Raw genomic sequence first — 22,811 nt, 5'->3', positions numbered from 1 at the left:
CAGTTATATTTTATATTCATTTATCTTTTTATTTAGACCCTTCTCCTCCTCCTTATCCCCCATGTGCCATTTGGTGCCTTGCTTAGTTACTACAGTATATTGGACCTTAGTAACCAGTTTAATGTCCAAACACCAGAAGACTTTACTGTAAAGTGACTACACAATTATAGGTTTTTTAAGCAATGGCTATATATTTGAATAAAACCATTTTTTTTGTAGAAGAATTCAGCATCTACAGAGGGAAAAGAAAAAAAAAATGACAGCTGCTGTTACTTTGGAGATCATAGTAATTAAGGGAAATATGGTGAGTATGTTGGCAACTGCTATTCCCATACCCGCAGTTACTTGATGAGACAAACAGCAGGGCAGTTGGTTTCTGGCACACTCTTCTCTAACACATTTACAACACCTAGCCCAGTCTCCTCAGTCCATAATTTATTCCCATTTTACCTGATTTTATTCTGATACTTGAACAAAGCATGGTTTCAGCCATGGAGAAGACTAATGATGATGAGCAGTAACAGATATAGGAGCAAGATGGGGCACATTCAGCATTTACTCCTTAGGGAGGAACACCACCCAAACACAACTGAAGCTTTTTGAAAAGTAAGCATAATTTCAAGCAGCTTTGCAATATACATCAGTAAAATATATATGCAGCCCTGTAATAATATGGTTTGGAACAGTTCCCTAAGCCCCGCCCCCTGTTCCCCTGCTGGTCTGGCTGACTACTTTGAGACTTAAATAAAATTAAACAGTAATTGACTGTCCTCAGCCTGCCTTCAGCCTGCCTCCTCCCAATCCCACAATTCCCTGCTGCACACATGATATCAATAAGGAAAGGAACATCAATCAATGCAATGCATTGTGGGTTATGTAGTTCCTGCATGCTGTCTGTAAGCTGTGGAGAAGTTGTTACAATTAGTGATGAGCTAATTTTTCCGTCAGGCATGGATTCACAGCGAATTTCCGCATTTCACCATTGGCGAATTGTTTCGTGAAACTTCCGCGCTGCGGAAAGATTTGTTGGGCTGAATTTTTTCTTGTCAAAATAGGCGCGGTTGCGTCAGAAAAGCACGGGCGACAAAAGAAAAATTGCCGTGGGTGACAAAAAAAATCGTGCGACAAATGTGTTTCGCAATTTTTCGCATTATGGTGACACGAAACGGCACAGATTCACTCATCACTAGTTACAATTTGTAACATCTGTGTTTTAGTCCCTCCTCCCCTGCATATAAAAATAGTATTTATTCACACTTTTTGAAGGAAAAGATTAGTTTGAGATTCAAATAAAATGTAACCATAGTTAACTGTCCTCAGACCGCCTTCAGTCTGCATCTTCCAAGTCCCACAATTCCCTGCCCAGGTGATGCCAATAAGGAAAGGAACATCACAGTGCAATGCATTGTGGGTTATGTAGTTCCTGCATGCTGTCTGTAAGCTGTGAAGAAGTTGTTACAATTTGTAACATCAGTGTTTTAGTCCCTCCTCCCCTGCATATAAAAATAGTATTTATTCACACTTTTTGAAGGAAAAGATTAGTTTGAGATTCAAATAAAATGTAACCGTAGTTGACTGTCCTCAGACCGCCTTCAGTCTGCATCTTCCAAGTCCCACAATTCCCTGCCCAGGTGATGCCAATAAGGAAAGGAACATCACAGTGCAATGCATTGTGGGTTATGTAGTTCCTGCATGCTGTCTGTAAGCTGTGAAGAAGTTGTTACAATTTGTAACATCAGTGTTTTAGTCCCTCCTCCCCTGCCAGGATTTCAAATGATGCAGAAAGAGAAGAACTGTTTTGTAGCTGGATTTCAGCATATAAAATGGTATTTATTCCTACTTTTTGAAGGAACAGATTACAGTGATGGGTATACTAGGGGTTTCTGTGTTTGATTCGGAAGCCAGAGTTCCCCTTTAATCTTCTATTGTGGAAACTGTAATTTGTCACACAAAAGCCAAGAAATGACATATGGTCTATTATGAGATATATGTTGTGTACATGCACATATGTTCCGTGCACAGAAACATCTATATTGTCACATTTTGCAGGCTCAGTAGCTTAGAATAAGAATACATAATATGCCCAGGGAATTATCAGTATCAGGAGGGAGGCTGGAGATGACTAGAAACAGGGAACACAGCATGGGGCTTTGTTTATTCTAATCAAATACGTCAAACCACATCAGGAGGAATCCTGTCTTATCAGTCTCATCCCCGCTCGTGTCCCTGAGCATCTAGAAGAAGGTCCATGCATAGAAATTGCCTCTGATTCCCAATGACATCTTTAGAACAGTAGCGAGCTGCAAATCTCTGATTAGGCTTTTTTTTAATAAAGGGGGCTAACTGTATAATTACATGCTCGTTAATACACATAAAGGCCATTATGGCCACTAAAATTGGTCACAGTGAGTTGCGTGAAAATCATATTCATTACAAGTACTTGCGTCTCCTGTATATTTGCCCTTGGCAACGCTCATACTTTCCACCTCCAGGGCAACCCTGCTGCCTCCAAACCAGGTGGTAGCTCTAAGGTTCCCACAATGGCCTGTGTCAATTAGTATAGCTCTATTACACCAAAAGAATAGGGTGCACGCTTTACTTTCATGCTGGAAATGCTGGTGAACACAAAAACACTGGAATTATGGGAAAATGTTGCATTATGGTTAAGAAAACACGGTGTCTGAAATTGCACTTTTGCCCACTGCAGTGGGGTAAGTAAATGATGCCTATAGTACCCAATGGCCATTAGTTTTAGTTGACGATGACCATATGATTGGCTGCTTGGCAGAAGCTAATTTTTGCTCATTGCACAGCAGGACAGAGGTCTTCAGAGTTTTTGGGCTCATATCCACTTTGAGATCCAGTGTTTGGGATTTATAACTTATACAAGGTGTTTGAAAGAGATTATGTATCAGTTTACCTTCGGTACCAGTGAAAGTTCCACCACTGGTGAGGCCACGTTGATCAAGATGGTTAATTTATGTCAAAAATATAGGCCGTAATATTACAGTAATATGAGTATCTATGAGTAAATTGAAAGCCTCAATCCCCAATCAAACCCTAATAAACTTCTAAATGGGGATAACGCTTATTTTAATTTCCCCCTTGATTGGACAGCCTACAGTTTGGGAATGTCAGATAAAACAAATCTACTGAAATCAGTGGTTGTATGACTTTGGAGATCCTTGGAGGTCCAACCATTATTCAGGAAACCATTAGCTAATAAGTTTATTGGGATTAGAAAACATTGGTGTAGTGGTCATTCAGCTGTAGGTCTAAGAATATCTAAGAAAGTAAATACGTTTCCACCCTAAATCTCACCTTTACTGACCTTCATATTGGGCTTTTTAGATGGATCATGGAGAGCAAAAAGCAATTCCTTTTACATTATTTCCAAAATCTCACCATAACTGACCTTCCAACTGGGTTTTCAGATTAATCATAGAGAGAAAACAGCAATTCTTTCCAAATTCTTCCCAAATCTTAGCCTAACTGACCTTCGGGCTGTGTTTTCAGATTTAACATGGAGAGAAAACAACTATTCTTTCCTTACTCTTCCTGAATCTTACTGAGCTACTTTTCACGGCTACTAAAATAGACAGTGCTGATCATTTACTGATAATTGTCTCTCTGTGTCAGTGATCCCCAACCAGTGGCTCAGGGACAACATGTTGCTCCCCAACCCCTTGGATGTTGCTCTCAGTGCCCCCAAACCAGGGAGTTATTTTTGAATTCCTGACTTGGGGGCAAGTTTTGGTTGAATAAAAACCAAGATTTCCTACCAAATAAAGCCCCCTGTAAGCTGATAGGGTGCATAGAGGCTGCCTAATAGCCAATCACAGCCCTTATTTGGCTCCTCCATGAACTTTTATGGTGCTTGTGTTGCTCCCCAAGTCTTTTTACATTTGACTGTGGCTCACGAGTAAGAAAGGTTGGGGACCCCTGCTCTGTGTGTTTCAGCAGAGGCAATTCTCAGTATTGTCTATGGCAGGGTATTTTCTGGCCTTTAGTAGCCGTGACAAGTAGCTGCTTCTAAATAGCTCCATGTGTCTTCAACCTTAGACACCACAACTCCAAGCTCCTTCCCTATGGGGCCAGCCCTATAGCTTAGGACACACCGCCATATGTGTATATAAGTAGAACCTGCTATGTATTTTAACACTTAATACACACAAACTTTTTATTTCTATCAGACTTTATTTGCCGCTCAGTCATTTGTTTCTAGACAAATGTAAAAGTCGATCGTTTTTAGAGAGGAAGCCTTTCTGCCAATGAAGCAGAGCATTTCGCTATTTGTTGTTCCTGAATTTCATGACACTTATGGCGCATTTCGAGCAATAAATCATATGCAAACAGTGACCTAATTCAAAAACTCATAAACACCAGTCGGATCGCTCTAAGGGACGTCTGACAGGAAAACTCAAATTCTGATAATGAACTGTTGTAGCTTGGGAAAAAAAAAAAAAAGATGCGGCATTTCTCATAAAATCCCCTCTTTGACAGAATTGGATGTTTCAGCCAAGAATTCAGTCACATAACAAGAAGTGACTCCCTTTCTAGTTTCTTTGGTAAACCATTACTTCTTTAATTATTATCAACCTTGTTCCAGTGTGATAAATTGCTAATTACTTAATACCCTAATCAGCGTTCATTCTTTGCACAGATAAACTGTGACAGCGCCATTAATTTAAATAGTAATTTCACTTAATGGCCCGAACGGCACACCAGATTTTTATGCAGCATTTTCTGAAGACTGCATCCATCACTGCGAAATTCTGACATAAAGATGTCTGACGTGCACTAACTCACTTAGGGGGAGCAGATGTTGCCGAGTAGAGTTTGGTCGTAATTCCCAGAGTGCATCACTTCAGCATGAATGAACTGCAATTGCCGAGGTAGACAGTCTTGTATAGCGGCATTGCATAGCTTCTGACCCCTGCCTAATCTATCACATGTACTGTGGTGCTTGACATTTGATCTGGAACACAGGGGGTGTTTATCTTTATATTTATTTATTTATTTGCCATGCGCTGGGAAAAAAAAAAAAGGCATATTGTTCAGCTGACGGAATAACAGGCGGTGCTTTCAAAAGGGAAAAAAAAGATAAATCAATAGGAATTATCCCACTACAAAGAATAAAGAGAAGCGTCATAAGCCACGTGACTGGGAATATTTAAGAAGATGTGAAATAAGCACATTTTTCTTTTAGTCAATACACATTTATCAGCTGGCAAAATTACAAAACAAGAAACAAAAGAATGATCATGATCAAAGAATTTTTTTTGGCAAAATGCCAAAAAAATGTCTTAAGAAGTAATTTCAACTAGTAGGGCTAAAGCTGGCCATACACGCACCGATACTATCGTACGAAACCTCGATATTCGGTGCGTGTATGGCATGTCGGCGAGTCGACGATATCGCAGGAAGCTGCTGATATCGGACGACTCGCCGATCGGCCAGGTTAGAAAATTTTGATTGGGCACCATAGAAGGCACCTGACCAAAATCTGCCGTCAGGGCTGAATCGGCAGAAGGAGGTAGAAATCCTATTGTTTCTACCTCCTTATCTGCTGTTTCAGCAATGACTGTGTATGGCGGATCTGACGATGTTTCGTGCAACCATCGGCAGATCGCTACGTGTATGGCCACCTTTAGGGGCACATTCTAACATACAATTGATTCTGAATACAAAAAAAATAATTTTTTCTAAGTTTTTGTATTTTCTGCATTTTTTCCGCTAATTTGCGTGACCTTTATGTACTTTGCGTCAAAATTTACGTGGCAAAATCGTATTTGTCGCAACGAGTAGGAAAGTTTGGGATTCATTCAAGCTTCGGTATGGTGACTTTCCTTGGGCCGGGTTGGAGCTGCAGAGTGCCATTGAGCCCTATGGGAGACTTTCCTTGGGCCGGGTTGGAGCTGCAGAGTGCCATTGAGCCCTATGGGAGACTTTCCTTGGGCCGGGTTGGAGCTGCAGAGTGCTATTGAGCCCTATGGGAGACTTTCCTTGGGCCGGGTTGGAGCTGCAGAGTGCCATTGAGCCCTATGGGAGACTTTCCTTGGGCCGGGTTGGAGCTGCAGAGTGCCATTGAGCCCTATGGGAGACTTTCCTTGGGCCGGGTTGGAGCTGCAGAGTGCCATTGAGCCCTATGGGAGACTTTCCTTGGGCCGGGTTGGAGCTGCAGAGTGCCATTGAGCCCTATGGGAGACTTTCCTTGGGCCGGGTTGGAGCTGCAGAGTGCCATTGAGCCCTATGGGAGACTTTCCTTGGGCCGGGTTGGAGCTGCAGAGTGCCATTGAGCCCTATGGGAGACTTTCCTTGGGCCGGGTTGGAGCTGCAGAGTGCCATTGAGCCCTATGGGAGGCTTTCCTTGGGCCGGGTTGGAGCTGCAGAGTGCCATTGAGCCCTATGGGAGACTTTCCTTGGGCCGGGTTGGAGCTGCAGAGTGCCATTGAGCCCTATGGGAGACTTTCCTTGGGCCGGGTTGGAGCTGCAGAGTGCCATTGAGCCCTATGGGAGACTTTCCTTGGGCCGGGTTGGAGCTGCAGAGTGCCATTGAGCCCTATGGGAGACTTTCCTTGGGCCAGGTTGGAGCTGCAGAGTGCCATTGAGCCCTATGGGAGACTTTCCTTGGGTCGGGTTGGAGCTGCAGAGTGCCATTGAGCCCTATGGGAGGCTTCCAAAATCATGCACAGAAGGATCAAAGTCAGAAAGGTTTTGCAGTGAAAAAAGGCCCATAGACTCCAACGGCAAAATGTTGCATGGTAAAAAAAAAATGTTGCCCATTGATTTCAATGCATTTCTTGAATTTTTGACTTTCTGTAAATTTCTTGGTGAAGCATAATGGGACAGATTCACTAATCACTAGCGGCTAGGCAGTCACATAATTGAAAGAATTCCATGTACTGTATATGAAAGCAAACATACACATGCGCACACAGTTACACTCGCCTACACAAAGAGAGCAAATGCATAGTGGTTTAGTTTATATACTGGTGTGGTTTGGGACAATAGTCAGGCTACTAACAGAACCTCTTGATGTTCTGTCACAACTATTTGATATCCTACAAAACCATAAAACTGACTGATCAGTATATTATATCTTCCCCATAACTGCTTATTAATAGCTGATATCTACAGGACTGTAGAACTTTTCTTGACCTTTCTTGACCTGCTGGGGGATGTTGGGTAGGGGGTTCCTCACGGTGAGGGCAGTGAGGTTGGGGAATGCCCTGCCGGGGGATGTTGGGTAGGGGGTTCCTCACGGTGAGGGCAGTGAGGTTGGGGAATGCCCTGCCGGGGGATGTTGGGTAGGGGGTTCCTCACGGTGAGGGCAGTGAGGGGGTTGGGGAATGCCCTGCCGGGGGATGTTGGGCAGGAGGTTCCTCACGGTGAGGGCAGTGAGGGGGTTGGGGAATGCCCTGCCGGGGAAGTGTTGGGTAGGGGGTTCCTCACGGTGAGGGCAGTGAGGTTGGGGAATGCCCTGCCGGGGGGTGTTGGGTAGGTGGTTCCTCACGGTGAGGGCAGTGAGGTTGGGAAATGCCCTGCCGGGGGATGTTGGGTAGGGGGTTCCTCACGGTGAGGGCAGTGTGGTTGGGGAATGCCCTGCCGGGGGGTGTTGGGTAGGGGGTTCCTCACAGTGAGGGCAGTGAGGGGGTTGGGGAATGCCCTGCCGGGGGATGTTGGGTAGGGGGTTCCTCACGGTGAGGGCAGTGAGGTTGGGGAATGCCCTGCCGGGGGATGTTGGGTAGGGGGTTCCTCACGGTGAGGGCAGTGAGGTTGGGGAATGCCCTGCCGGGGGATGTTGGGTAGGGGGTTCCTCACGGTGAGGGCAGTGAGGTTGGGGAATGCCCTGCCGGGGGATGTTGGGTAGGGGGTTCCTCACGGTGAGGGCAGTGAGGGGGTTGGGGAATGCCCTGCCGGGGGATGTTGGGTAGGGGGTTCCTCACGGTGAGGGCAGTGAGGGGGTTGGGGAATGCCCTTCCTAGTGATGGGGTAATGGCAGATTCTGTTAATGCCTATAAGAGGGGCCTGGATGAGTTCTTGAACAAGCAGAGTACCCAAGGCTATTTTGATACTAATACAATATAGTTGTATATATAGTTTATGTATGTGAGTGTATAGATTGGTAGGTGTGGGTTGTGTGTGCTGGGTTTACTTGGAAGGGTTGAACTTGATGGTCTTTTTTCAACCCTATGTAACTATATGTTAAAAACTTTGTGCATTGAGGGGAGGGTGGGGACAAATACATACAAATGCTCTGTTCCCACCACCAGATGTTGTGTCTTCTTATGAATGTATCAACCAGTGCTGCTCCAAGTCACCCCAGGGGTTGGCTGTTAGGGCAAATGGTTTATATTTTGGTGGCACACAAAGAGAATATATAAGCTGCCCAAGAACACAGGACCCAGGTTTCATAAATCAGACCCCTTTGACTAGAGTCTTCTTATTCCTTCCCTCTGTCCTGTAATATATATGATATGAAAGCAGTATTGCAAAACATTTTATCAGGAAAGTCAAGGAGAAAATATATTACACTGGCGGAAAAAAAAAAAAAAAGAAAAGCCGTTTTCCTGCAATCCTGCCAACAATTATTTAATGTTCATCACAGAACTGAAGGAATGTATAAACACAGCTGGCTGATGAATGACTAATTCAATAAATCTGTAAAACCAATGGTTTAAAGGAAGCATTAGAATTAAAGTGCATAAGCTTCCCAGCCAGCACATAAGCCCCACAGAATATTAAGCCGGTGCCTAATATACACCATTTAGACACATTGGCTGGAAAGCTTATTTTGCAGGTATTGCCGATCGGGGAATCACAGCTGTGGGAACAGCAGGTTTTAGGATGTAGGCATTGGGGTAAAATAGGATAATAAAAGAGAAGAGTTTTTAAATTGTCCTTGTTCCGCCAAACCTCGGTGTCATAAAAATGACTGGGACTTCATAAATAGAAACTCAACAGATTAGTCAGCTGTCTGCCCCGGTACGTCTCCCTCTGTCCCTTTATTTAATATTAAATAACTTAATGGAGAAACGGAGAATATTAAAAATGTATTGCTTTTCTATTCTGTATTTACGCAATGGGTTCTTATGTCTTATTCACATTAAAGGGGAACTAAAACTGCCCTACAAAAGGTAAAGTACACTCCCTCTTAGCGTTTTTGCAACCTGTTGTTATTTTTAGTTATTTTTGTCAATTTTAATTAAATTTGCAGTTTTCATAGAGTTAATTACAGGCTTTTGGTTCAGAAACTTTGCCTCAGAGCTGCTGTGTCCATGGCTTCACGGTTAAACGGGTGGTTCAACTAACTTTTAGTATGATCTTGACATTCTATTGTTATTTTTGCTTTTAATTAATTCTATTTTTCTATTCAGTCCCTCTCCTTTTTATCTTCTAGGCTCTCATTCAAACCACTGCCTGGTTGCTAGAGTAAACTGGACCCTAGCAACCAGACAGCTGCTGAAATTCCAGTGGAGACCAGCTGCACAAAAAGCTAAATTGTTATAAAAACCATAAAGGTTAAAACCAATTGCAAATAGAACATAAATATGTTTTCAGCAGCTATCTGGTTGAATTTCAGCAGCTATCTGGTTGCTAGGGTCCAGTTTACTCTAGCAACAAGGCAGTTGTTTGAATGAGATCCTGGAAGATGAATAGGAGAGGGCCTGAATAGAAAAAAAATTAATTAAAAGCAACAATAACAATAGAATTGTAGCCTCACAGAGCAATAATCTTTTTTTTTTTTGGCTTCCGGGGTCAGTGACCCCCATCTGACAGTTAGAAAGGCAGAAGAAAAAAGACAAATAATTCAAAAACTATAAACATATAATATATAGATAGTGATGAGTGAATCTGTCCCATTTCGCTTCACCATAAAATTCGTGAAATGGCAAGAAAATTTGCGAAACAGCGAAAAATCCGCGAAACGCCTGCGCTTTTTGGATGCGACCACGCCCAATTTGACGCCCGACAACATTTTTTTACGCGGATCGAATTTTTCCATGGCGAATCTTCACAGAAGTTTCGCGAAACAATTCGCCCATGGCGAAATGCGGAAATTCGCTGTGAATCCATGCCTAGGCCTAATACTAAGAACCCTAATGTTGTTTAGTCCACTTGGTCCATTTGCCCTTTATCACTCTGGTTTATTGCAAACAGTTTGGTTTCTGGTCTTGCAGTTAACATGTACATCTATAGCATGTAATTTGCTTAATAAATCTGTACTTGGAATATAAGCCAATGAGAACACCTTGTTTGCAAGTGATGTAGTCAAGGTGCCTAAAGCAGTCAAGTGTTATTTGTTCCTAATCCCATCGTCACGCACAGTGGCTAAAAACCCACACAGAGTGACCACCTAGGGGCTACAGCAGAGTCTCAGGGGCCACTGTTTGAAGTAGGAACTGATAAAGGAGTAGAAATGAAATAAAAATAGACATGAAGGATGCTTTGCACATAAAAACAGTTTAAAGGGATAGTGATATCTTCCAAGTTTTAAAAGGAATGTGTCACTACTATGCCTACATAAACCCTAGATATAATTACCCCTTATTGGGGGCAGAACAGCCCTATTGGGTTTATTTAATGGTTAAATGATTCCCTTTTCTCTGTAATAATAAAACAGTACCTGTACTTGATCCCAACTAAGATATAATTACCCCTTATTGGGGGCAGAACAGCCCTATTGGGTTTATTTAATGGTTAAATGATTCCCTTTTCCCTGTAATAATAAAACAGTACCTGTACTTGACCCCAACTAAGATATAATTACCCCTTATTGGGGCAGACAGCCCTATTGGGTTTATTTAATGGTTAAATGATCCCCTTTTCTCTGTAATAATAAAACAGTACCTGTACTTGACCCCAACTAAGATATAATTACCCCTTATTGGGGGCAGAACAGCCCTATTGGGTTTATTTAATGGTTAAATGATCCCCTTTTCTCTGTAATAATAAAACAGTACCTGTACTTGATCCCAACTAAGATATAATTACCCCTTATTGAGGGCAGAACAGCCCTATTGGGTTTATTTAATGGTTAAATGATCCCCTTTTCTCTGTAATAATAAAACAGTACCTGTACTTGATCCCAACTAAGATATAATTACCCCTTATTGGGGGCAGAACAGCCCTATTGGGTTTATTTCATGGTTAAATGATTCCCTTTTCTCTGTAATAATAAAACAGTACCTGTACTTGACCCCAACTAAGATATAATTACCCCTTATTGAGGGCAGAACAGCCCTATTGGGTTTATTTCATGGTTAAATGATCCCCTTTTCTCTGTAATAATAAAACAGTACCTGTACTTGATCCCAACTAAGATATAATTACCCCTTATTGGGGGCAGAACAGCCCTATTGGGTTTATTTAATGGTTAAATGATTCCCTTTTCTCTGTAATAATAAAACAGTACCGGTACTTGATCCCAATTACAGAAAACCCCAGGTCCCCAGCATTCTGGATAACCTATACCTGTACAGCTTTCAATGCCAAGCTATAGTGGAACACTTTGCATTTTCCCAAATCCTCCCAAGATTTATCCCAAAACACAAAGTCAACGTAAGTGGATCAGTAACAAAGCGAAGGGGTTATAACGATATTGCTGTTTATCAAGTATTCATGCACATGCTGAAATGCAAAACATGACCGCCTTCCCCTGGTGCCTCTATTCCACTTCTACACAACTCATTTGCCCGGGGAGAGCCGTAAAACATAAATGCTGCCCCAGCAGTTCTCTCCCAACAGCATCTGTTAATTCACTCCATTTATAAAATACATATTGACAAAGACAACTGAACTGGGACGTGGTAGATTTGATTTGGTGTGAGAAAGTCAATTCAATGTGATTTTGTTAAAGGACTCCTGCTGGCGTCGAGCAGTCTAAAGAATAGCGCACATTAAGGGATAGCTGAACGCTCGGATATATTGTTTGTATTTGAAGCCTAGCGGGGTATTAGGGAGACTTTATTTCTGGACATTAATAATTGAATTAACTAATAAGGGCTCCTTTACCCCTCACACGTGGAGCTTGGGTTTATATATCAAGTGATTTCATCCAAATTAAATGTGATTTTGATGGAATAAAAAGGCAGTAACCCTTCAGAAGTCTGGTGTTCTAGTCCAGCCCTTGGCTTAGGTCTATGACTTGGAGCTTGACTATGGGGTGTGAGTCTCATACATGGAGACATAATGGCTTCCATCTACCCATGGTTGACTGAATCAGCAGATCTTCAGCCCTTGCCCATCTCTTCCCAATGTTATTAAGTCCTAGACATTCAGAAATCACTCAGGCCAGACATACGATCATTGCTTGGTTTCTTGTATCAGGGAAAGGCTTGTCTAGTCAACAGCTGTATCATTGCATGTAGGGTGCCTCGGAGCATCAAACTTCCCATTCATTTCAAGCAGGCACTGACCAAAGCTTGGTGTGACTCAAACTTATGACAATCCTATGCTGGCAGAATGGGACAAAGTCTTCCCCAGGACTACTTACCCAAAGCAACCAATCAGCAAGTAGCATTTATTGGTCATCCGATTAAAAATAAAAATCTTATTGGTTACTATGCGTTATGAGACTATGGGGTTATGATCAGATATCCAAATACCTGATAAGTAGTGATGAGCGAATCTGTCCCATTTCGCTTCGCCATAAAATTCGGGAAACGGCGAAATATTTGCAAAACGCATTTGTTGTGAGATTTTTTTTGTTGCTCGCGTCTTATTTGTCGCTCACGTCTTTTTTGTCGCCCGTGTCTATTTTTTGTCTCTCACATCTATTTTTTGTCCCCCGAGGTTTTTTTTTCTAAAAAACGTCCATTGTGCTGCAAACCCTATAAGTTACAATAAAGGCTATGTGGTCCCATTTTTATTCTGGGTTTTCTTTAGAGCAAGGATCCCCAACCTTCTTTACTTGTGACCCACATGCAGATGTAAAAAGTATTGGTGAGCCACACAAGCAAGAAACAGTTCTTTGGGGGCCAACTGTGATTGGCTATTTGGTAGCCCCATGGGGCCTGCTGATCTGCAGGAGGCTCTGCTTGGAGTAAAACTGTGTCTCTGGGCTTCCAAAACTTAAAATTTAAAAACGGCACCTACTTCGAGGCCACTGGGAGCAACATCAAAGGGGGTGGTGAGCCACTTATTGGAGATCATTGCTTTAGAGACTATTCAGTGACTATTGTTCCAGAGTCTGCAAGGGAGCAACCTAACTGCAATAGATAGACTGTCTTCATAATTACTGCAGTCATTTTTGTTCAATTGTCCCCAAACTGAGGGATTGGCCCCCTTATATTCTTAGAAGTATGGTTGAATGGTTGACACACTAATGTTTTCCTAAATCTTTAACCATGTTAGAAGCTAAGATGGGGCCCTACATAAATGTTGGATCATCAAGGGGGCCTAAACTAACTCAACCCCTGCTGTAGGCCAATCTAAATAATACAGTTGACTTACAACAAGTACTGACTCCTGCTTGCTTTATAGCTACAACTTATTTTGTGGAAATTACAGCATTGATAAATGACATCTAACCTGTAGATGGATGGTAAATGGAACCATTTTCTTTATCTCCACAGCAAATGAAGTCATTCCCCATCATCGTTCCACCACAGCACTGTTGATTGAAGCCATCCTGCAGAGCGTTGCCACAACACACTTGACTTCCAGATGATGAAAATGGCATTCCGTTACAGCAGGAATCTCCCTGGCCAACCGCTACTCTGTTCTGTAGCATATCATAGCAGCAAACCTCCCCTGGGTAATACAAGTTACATATAGGCGTAAAACAGAGCAAGCCCCAAATACAGGACAATGTTATCCAACACATTGTAAGTTATTCACCAAGTTCCACTCCAGTCAATCAAGTACAACTAAGCATAAACGCCCACTGAAAAAGCCAGTTCAGAGATAACCTATATCAATGAATTGTTCTGAAGGAAAGCAATACAGACAGAAACCCTTCAAAATAGTAATGGCACCAAGGGAAAACAGTAAAACCCTGTTGCTTTTTGGTAAATATTGTCAGGGCCTGTCGGGTCTGGGACATGGGACCTTATGTTGACAGGCCAATGCTCTTGAGCCACTTTAGGCTTGTAGGTAATGTTTATGACCACTTTCTCTGCTTTCCATCAATAAGACTTGTGGGCCCATTAGGTTCAGTTGCAGGCAGTAAGATTCTATTTAAACCTGCCCTTTTCTTTTCATTTCCCTTCCTTTCCCTTGTGCTGGATCATGCAAGTCCTTGGGTGCTAAAGCCCTTGTTCCAGGAGTCCTGACCCCTGAATTTCTGCATGAGGGTTCTCCTACCCTGTCCTCAGTGCTTGAACTGGGTTGAAAAACATTGAGAAATGCTATGGGCGCCACAGCGTGCCAACATTAAGCCACACCCACCATTATAAGCCACACCCACCATTATAATAAGCCTCACCCAATAACACTTTCTGGTTTCACCTCTTTTAAACATACTCAATTTGCTATTTCCTTCTAATGAATAGTTTGATGCTCAATATGCATAGATTTACCTAAGAATGTGGCCTGTAGGGACCCTAGAATTAACACTTACGACTACTGTGTCCTAGCATATTCTATATATATTCTACATATTACCAGGGCCGGAACTAGGGGTAGGCAGAAGAGGCAGCTGCCTAGGCGCAACGATTGAGGGGCACCAGGGAGGTACCTCTGCTGCCTACCCCTAGTGCTACTTTGTCATTGCCTCCGCCGCTTGTCATTAGCGGCGGAGGCAATGACCGATCTAATCGCCCCGCCCCCCCTGCACCGCCTCCTGTGCTTTGGCGCGCATGCATCGTTCGGGGGGCGGGGAGGTGGGCGGAGTTGGCCGACCGGGTTGCCTAGGGCGCCCAGTCAGCTTGGCCCGCCCCTGCATATTACCCCACATTACGAGGGATGGCATTCCTCCCATATTTCAGCACTGCTGTACTGATATTATTTCTGCTGATCTCCTGGTTCGACCCCTGTCTGGTCACATGGACTTGTTTGCCTTCCACCTGCCGTGACCATTAGCCTGTTCTACAGACTTGCTTTTATTATTATTAAATTATTATTATATATCCACTGTTATTCCTTATATGTATTTATAAATCCTTTTGGAGCCAGGAAGGATTTTTTTCCCTTCTGCGGCAAATTAGAGAGGCTTCAGATGGGGTTTTTGCCTTCCTCTGGATCAACTAGTAGTTAGGCAGGTTATATATAGGCATTATGGTTGAAGGTGATGGATGTGTCTTTTTTCAACCTAACTTACTATGTTACTATTTAAATTGTTCTGATTTCTATAAATATTCTTCCCACTCTTAATCTAACTACTTTCAGGTACCCTTGAGGTTACGCAGCCTTTAGTCTCCTACCATCCAGCTCTACGCCCGTGGTATATCCTGACATGTTTGATTTTAAAGCAAATACATAGATTTTGTTCAAGCTGCTATTTAGTCTTTCAGTAGTTAATATGGTGAACACCAGGGAGATCACAAATGTACTCTCTAATGGAATAGAAGGCCTTAATAGCTTTAACTAATTGACTTAATTGAAGTTCTTTAAGGTTCATTGAAGCACAACAAACAAGCGTTACATTGGAATGATACAATTTATGGAAAATAGATCTCTTATTAAAACAAACCATCAAAGAATAAAAAGAAAATAAACAGAACTTTCAAGTATTCAGGCAGTGGATTTATACCAGGCATATCGTCCAATGAGCGTACTAAGTCCGGCAAAGACAAAATATGGCGTCCACAGCGGCGCCCAACAACCGAAGGCAATATTTTATTTATACATTTGTTGTTGATTGCGTTTTATTGCGGGCGGTACAAACGTATACCTTCAATCTAGACGTATACAAAAATTCGTTATTATCGACCACTGGATGGAGATAGAGGTTACGAAATGGAATCTTTCCGTCGCACATTGAGATTAATGAGACTATTTAACTGCCTTTGCCGGTTTTTCTGTGTGATAGCATTTTCTGATGACATCATTGTAGCATTCAGAATATTGTGATATATGAATTCCTTTGCCAGAGTTTTTTCTTTTTTAGAGCTCGGGACGTGAAGAATGAATTGGCAGAATTTCAACTACCTCTGCACATAAAAAAGTATTTTTGCTGGAAGTGCTGCCATCCAGTCTGTGCTGCCTACATCTGTGATTCCAGCTAATGATTATTGCAACCCAGAAGGCTGTAAAAGTAGCAGATGACATAACGAAACCATGATATAATCTAACATACAGGTATAGGATCCATTATACGGAAACAAATTACGTGAAGGCCATCTCCCACAGACTATCAAATAATTAATTTTTTCTCTGTAATAATAAAACAGTACCTGTACTTGATCCCAACTAAGATATAATTACCCCTTATTGGGGGCAGAACAGCCCTATTGGGTTTATTTCATGGTTAAATGATTCCCTTTTCTCTGTAATAATAAAACAGTACCTGTACTTGATCCCAACTAAGATATTATTACCCCTTATTGGGGGCAGAACAGCCCTATTGGGTTTATTTCATGGTTAAATGATTCCCTTTTCTCTGTAATAATAACACAGTACCTGTACTTGATCCCAACTAAGATATAATTACCCCTTATTGGGGCAGAACAGCCCTATTGGGTTTATTTCATGGTTAAATGATTCCCTTTTCTCTGTAATAATAACACAGTACCTGTACTTGATCCCAACTAAGATATAATTACCCCTTATTGGGGCAGAACAGCCCTATTGGGTTTATTTCATGGTTAAATGATTCCCTTTTCTCTGTAATAATAAAACAGTACCTGTACTGGATCCCAACTAAGATATAATTACCCCTTATTGGGGGCAGAACAGCCCTATTGGGTTTATTTAATGGTTAAATGATTCCCTTTTCTCTGTAATAATAAAACAGTACCTGTACTTGATCCCAACTAAGATATAATTACCCCTTATTGGGGGCAGAACAGCCCTATTGGGTTTATTTAATGGTTAAATGATTCCCTTTTCTCTGTAATAATAAAACAGTACCTGTACTTGATCCCAACTAAGATATAATTAATCCTTATTGGAGCCAAAACAATCCTATTGGGTTTAATTACTGTTTAAATATTTTTTTTAGAAGACTTAAGGTAGGTGATCCGAATTACAGAAAGATCCCTTATCCGGAAAACCCCTGGTCCCGAGCATTCTGGATAACGGGTTCCATACCTGTATAGATATCCAAATTAGGGAAAAACCCCTTATCCAAAAAACCCCAAGGCCTAATCATTGTGGATAACAGGTCCCCTTCCGGTATTTCTATTCTGATCTGAATGCAGCTTTCAGTATCCAATCATTCTTTAAAAATAAGTCTTTAAAGGGATATGCACATTAAAGGGATAAGTAGCAAAACCCTAATCCATAGTTATTTCGATTTGGATTTGGATTTATTTGCTCATGTAGAAATAAGAGAGAGAAAGGCATAAATAGTGATTGGAATTACTAGAGAGGCATACAGTATTTATATATTCATTGTGATAATGAGAATTTTCTTCTCCGTGTGCTGCTGGGTATCATTAGTGATGTGACTGTAGGAAGCCGGTCCCCTCCCCACTAAAAGAACATTTCTGGGCACCCCCCCCCCCCCCTTCACACCTTCTGTATCTGACACAACAACCCCTCCCCCAGCTTTTGCCCTCGACAGAATGGAGGCAGCAGCTGGCAGAGCAGGAACAAGTAAGTGGCAGCAGGAACCATGTGCCCACCCGTGCCCCCCTCTCCCCTGGGCCTCTGGCAGTCTCTGGGTCTGCAGTATGGTAGTTACATGTATCATTCTGTGTATATTTAATATTGCAGAAGCCCATTTATATGGCAGTTGTATGGGGCAAACAAAAACTTTTTGAAATTATTGCCCGGTGGTCTGTTCATCTGCATTTATGGAAAACATGTCCTGTTTTTGGTTCCTTAAGTCTGAATTTCAACCTATGAGCCTATCAAACTCTTTGGGTTAAGCCTAACCCCCCCTGAGGTCAACCATTTGGTTGTGCTCCTGGAAAAGAAACCGTTACAAAGGTTAAAAGCATTAACTTCACCAATTTATATTATAAATGGGTACCTGACTGACCCCTAACACACCCCAACTCTACATACCCCTTTTAGACTTTGATAGAGTACATGTTAAAGAGAGAACTAAGCCTAGACGTGCCAGGTTTCTAATCATACTTGGATGAATGACCTAGAACTGTGCTCTGGTGGGACTGGAAAAACATCAAAAATCTTTATTGTTCCTTATTGTTCATTGAGAAAAACTTTCTTGGGGTAAAGGAATTTGTTGGGGTCTGTTGCCAAAGAGCAGAAACCTTGGGTTGCATTTTAATAAAGTTTTACACTGGATTAGAGATTGGCAACTTTTTGGGCTTGTAGAATTCTGGAATTTGGGTGTTGAAGAATTTAAGAGAACTCCATATAAGGTCACGTAGAACAAATAAAATGGGTTGCGACCACTTGGGTTGGAGACTGCGGATGGAAGTGTAAGAGCATTAAGGGGAATAAAAGCATGGAGCAAGGCTCTACTGTGATCTCCGTCCACTGGTGAACCATATCATGGGCATCAGAATGACCCGTAAGGACATGAGAAGGACGCAGAAGGGGGACACCAACATGTCTGCCCCACCCACCCATCATGAATACAGCTCTGCCATACACAAGTAGCTCTGCATTTATCAAGTTTCTAAAGTGCAGCGCAGATTGCAAAGTGTAAAAACATAGCAGATCACATCTGTTTTTGCACGTTGCACCCTGCCCTGCATTTAATAAATTACCCGTATCGTGGCAGTCTTTAGGATGTGGGTGCTATATCAGTAGGAAGGGATATGGCAGCACCAGATTCACAAAGGGAAATATATAGCGATGATTTAAATGCACATACAATCTAATGGACAGCTTGGTGGCTCAGCACTCATTGCTTCATGAAGTCCTGGGTTCCATTCCAGACCAGGGCAGTTTGTTCTTGACCATAGTATAAATGCGCTAGGGATCTTAAATTGTAAGCTCCACTGGGGCAGGGACTAGATGTTGTAAAATCACTGTAAAAGGCTGCAGAAGTAATAAATGATAACAAATTATAACGTGACACTGATGTTACCTGCTTTGACTCTTGTATAATATCCTCCGCAGCACTGGTGCTCTGGCTGGACAACATACTTCTGATCACCACAGCAGATGAGTGAAGAATTTTGGCCGGACCCCATGTATTTCTCCTCACAACATTCATATCCCGACAGTCTGTTATGCAGGACTCCTTTGCAACACTCCTATTAAAGTGACATCAAATGATTTTTATTCACATATCGGTGCCCAATGTCTTACCAACATTACTAAAAGGACAAACTGCTTTTCTATGTATTTAAATCGAATGTACCGTTACCCTTCACTGGCACAAACCGGGTGTTTGCTTCAATAATACAGTGTATATTAATAATCTGCTGTGTCACCAATGGGAAATATTGTATAGCAGATAATATATAAACAAATTAGTTATGCAACATTATTAGTACAGGTTTGGGACCCATTAAATGCTCGAGACCTGGGGTTTTCCAGATAAGGGATCTTTCGGTAATTTGGATCTCCTTCCTAAAGTCTGCTAAAAACATTATTTAAACAGTAATTAAACCCAATAGGATTGTTTTGCCCCCAATAAGGGGTAATTATATCTTAGTTGGGATCAAGTACAGGTACTGTTTTATTATTACAGAGAAAAGGGAATCATTTAACCATTAAATAAACCCAATAGGACTGTTCTGCCCCAATAAGGGGTAATTATATCTTAGTTGGGATCAAGTACAGGTACTGTTTTATTATTACAGAGAAAAGGGAATCATTTAACCATGAAATAAACCCAAAAGGACTGTTCTGCCCCCAATAAGGGGTAATTATATCTTAGTTGGGATCAAGTACAGGTACTGTTTTATTATTACAGAGAAAAGGGAATCATTTAACCATTAAATAAACCCAATAGGGCTGTTCTGCCCCCAATAAGGGGTAATTATATCTTAGTTGGGATCAAGTACAGGTACTGTTTTATTATTACAGAGAAAAGGGAATCATTTAACCATTAAATAAACCCAATAGGGCTGTTCTGCCCCAATAAGGGGTAATTATATCTTAGTTGGGATCAAGTACAGGTACTGTTTTATTATTACAGAGAAAAGGGAATCATTTAACCATGAAATAAACCCAATAGGGCTGTTCTGCCCCCAATAAGGGGTAATTATATCTTAGTTGGGATCAAGTACAGATACTGTTTTATTATTTGATTATAATGGAGTCTATGGGAGATGGCCTTTCCGTAATTCTGAACTTTCTGGATAATGGGTTTCCAGATAAGGGGTCCTGTACTTAATTAGGGAGATACACATATCATTCATAAATTATGTAATATTCAGATAATTTGTTGTCAAAAATAGTTCATGTATAGATGTTAGATTAGCAGACACAAACCTTAAAAGTAAAAAAAAAATTTTTTTTATTGGCCCGTTAAGGTAAAAACCCAAGGAGTCAACATTTTAGCTACCGGTTGTTGTTTACAACCTAAAACTGCACAAATTATTATGACCCTGTTCCTTTGCAACCTACAGAAATGATTGACCTCTGTAACCGGTGCCAAGCGGTTCTGCAAGTAACTGCAAGTGATTAAATACCATAATGCAAATTAAAGAACTTTTTTTATTAAGCATCTTCAGAAATAGTACATCTCCCATTTGGGCTAGAAGATGGACATTTCTTTACAGGAAATCTTTAGCCTTTATATATTGCTTTATTTTAATATTCAGTTGGGATAGGGTGATTCATTACCATCAGTTTTCTGTCATTAAGAATGTACCTATTGGAATCTTTCAGCTATGCCCTTCTACGAGGTTGGGTCTTACCTGTTAGGATCCCTTAGCAATGGCCTTCCTTAAGGTTGGGTCCTACCTGCTGGGATCCCTCAGCAATGCCGTCCTACAAGGTTGGGTCCTACCTGTTGGGATTCTTCAGAATTGCACTTATCCAAAGTTGGGTTTTACCTCTTGGTATCTCTTAATAATGACCTTCTCCAAGGTTTTACCAACTTGGATGCATTAGCAAAGCCCTTCTTAAAGGTTGAGTCTCACCTATATGGATCTCTCATTGAAGGCCCTCTCAATTGTTGGGTCTTACCTATTGGCATCCCTCATTAATGCTCCAAGGTTGAATTATATTGCTATCTATGGGTGCAGGATACATAATTGGCCTCTACACCCTATCCTACAGTGTAGAACACACAAGTAAAACTCTAGAAGACCTAAAGGGAATCAAAGGATGGGCACACAGGGGACAGTAGCCCCAGTGACATTGGCACTGGAAGATCCCCCACCCACCTTATGAGTATTTAAATAATATTTCTCTGGAGTTTAAACTACACATTACAACAAAAGGCTACAACACATATTTAATCATATAGAAGAAAATAAATAAATAATAAAGCACAGGGGAATAAAAGTGGAAACTACACACTCATACTGTATAAATATATTCTTATTCTCACAGGCACTTTTGCAAGATGTTTCCACCTCTATATAAAACTGTAGCATCATCCATTTTTCAATGTGAAGGGTACAGAAAGAGAGATAGCCAAAAAACTGCTGATGTGTCTAAATTGAATTATAGGGGCTGACGCTGACTTGAGAAATCCAGTTTATTAAATTAGTTATTCAAAGCAAGCAGCCATATTTCTCTGAATCCAATGCATATTATCTTGTCCACTCCACTGGCACAATAGTGGTGTTAATTCAATGTGTCTTTGATCCATCTGCCTCTATGTTGTGGAATTGCTCTTTGTTGGCTTATTTGTGTTTGTTTCATACCAATATAAACAGTGTGTATCCATATGCAGAGCGTTCCGTTATAGACATATAAGTATAATAAACATAGCCAGAGTGGTAAGACTGTCTGTCTAATAGCATGGCTGGGCCATCAAAGGGACACTTGTAATTACACTAATAGAGTATAAAGAGACTAAACCTGGGTTGGTGCTGGATATTTAGAGCTCGTTTTGTCATCTTACTGCTAAATTAAACACTGAGTTGTTCATTTCCTTCCATTTGACACATGATAATCTCATTTAGAACTCCATAATTGTCTGCACCAAAACATCATGCAGAATCATTGCGGCTAATAGCGTTATGAACAACAAATGTTTCAGGAGTGTTATTTGCTTGACATTTTACAGTTTGCAACCCAAGGCTAAACCTAAAACACCACGGAATCGTTTCTATTTCTACCCCCGACGCTCCGATAATTCATGCTTTTAATTACTGCCTGCATAGATGGCACATTTTCTCAATATACTAATAGGAGAGTCATGGAGTCGGTTGTGTTGCTGTTGACAAATTGCTACATTATTTCATTACTCGAAAATGTACCACCGACGCCGAGTTTTTCTGTATAATTTGTCAATAAAAACCATTTGTAGCCTCCCGCCGTGTGGTTGCCTTATTGATCCAGAACCTAAACAGCAGTTAATATGAGAATTAATCTGAAAAAAAAATACAATAATTTAAGAATACTCCTGACAAATTATGGCGGGTCCTTTCACAGTGACTTGTCAAGTAAACAAGCACCCACTTGTGACTGAAGAGAAATTGATTTTCTATAAAGCAGAATCAAGTGATTTAACCAGGCAATTTAATAAATTTGTCTAGCCAGCCTTTCGGTTTGCTCTAGTATAAATAATTATACTAAAACTGATACAAAAAAGGTAATTGCTTTGTGTTACAGTGCGGTAATCTCCCTCTCACTTGCTCTGAATAATGTGCTGAGCGTCA

General features: G+C 41.3%; 1 protein-coding gene across 1 annotated transcript in view; it reads right to left on the bottom strand.

Annotated features, from left to right (window-relative positions):
- Positions 1–22,811, bottom strand: part of ush2a (usherin) — a 510,724-nt gene that overhangs the window by 120,959 nt on the left and 366,954 nt on the right. The window contains exons 48-49 of the mRNA XM_031902040.1: positions 19,112–19,280; positions 13,537–13,758 (exon numbers count right to left, since the gene is read on the bottom strand). Of these exons, the coding sequence (XP_031757900.1) occupies positions 13,537–13,758; positions 19,112–19,280 (391 nt within the window). The remainder of the gene's footprint in view (positions 1–13,536; positions 13,759–19,111; positions 19,281–22,811) is intronic.

The sequence above is a fragment of the Xenopus tropicalis genome, chromosome 5, assembly GCF_000004195.4.
Source record: "Xenopus tropicalis strain Nigerian chromosome 5, UCB_Xtro_10.0, whole genome shotgun sequence".
Taxonomy (NCBI): domain Eukaryota; kingdom Metazoa; phylum Chordata; class Amphibia; order Anura; family Pipidae; genus Xenopus; species Xenopus tropicalis.
The sequence above is the reverse complement of the archived record's forward strand: the minus strand, read 5'-3'. Positions and strand labels throughout refer to the sequence as shown.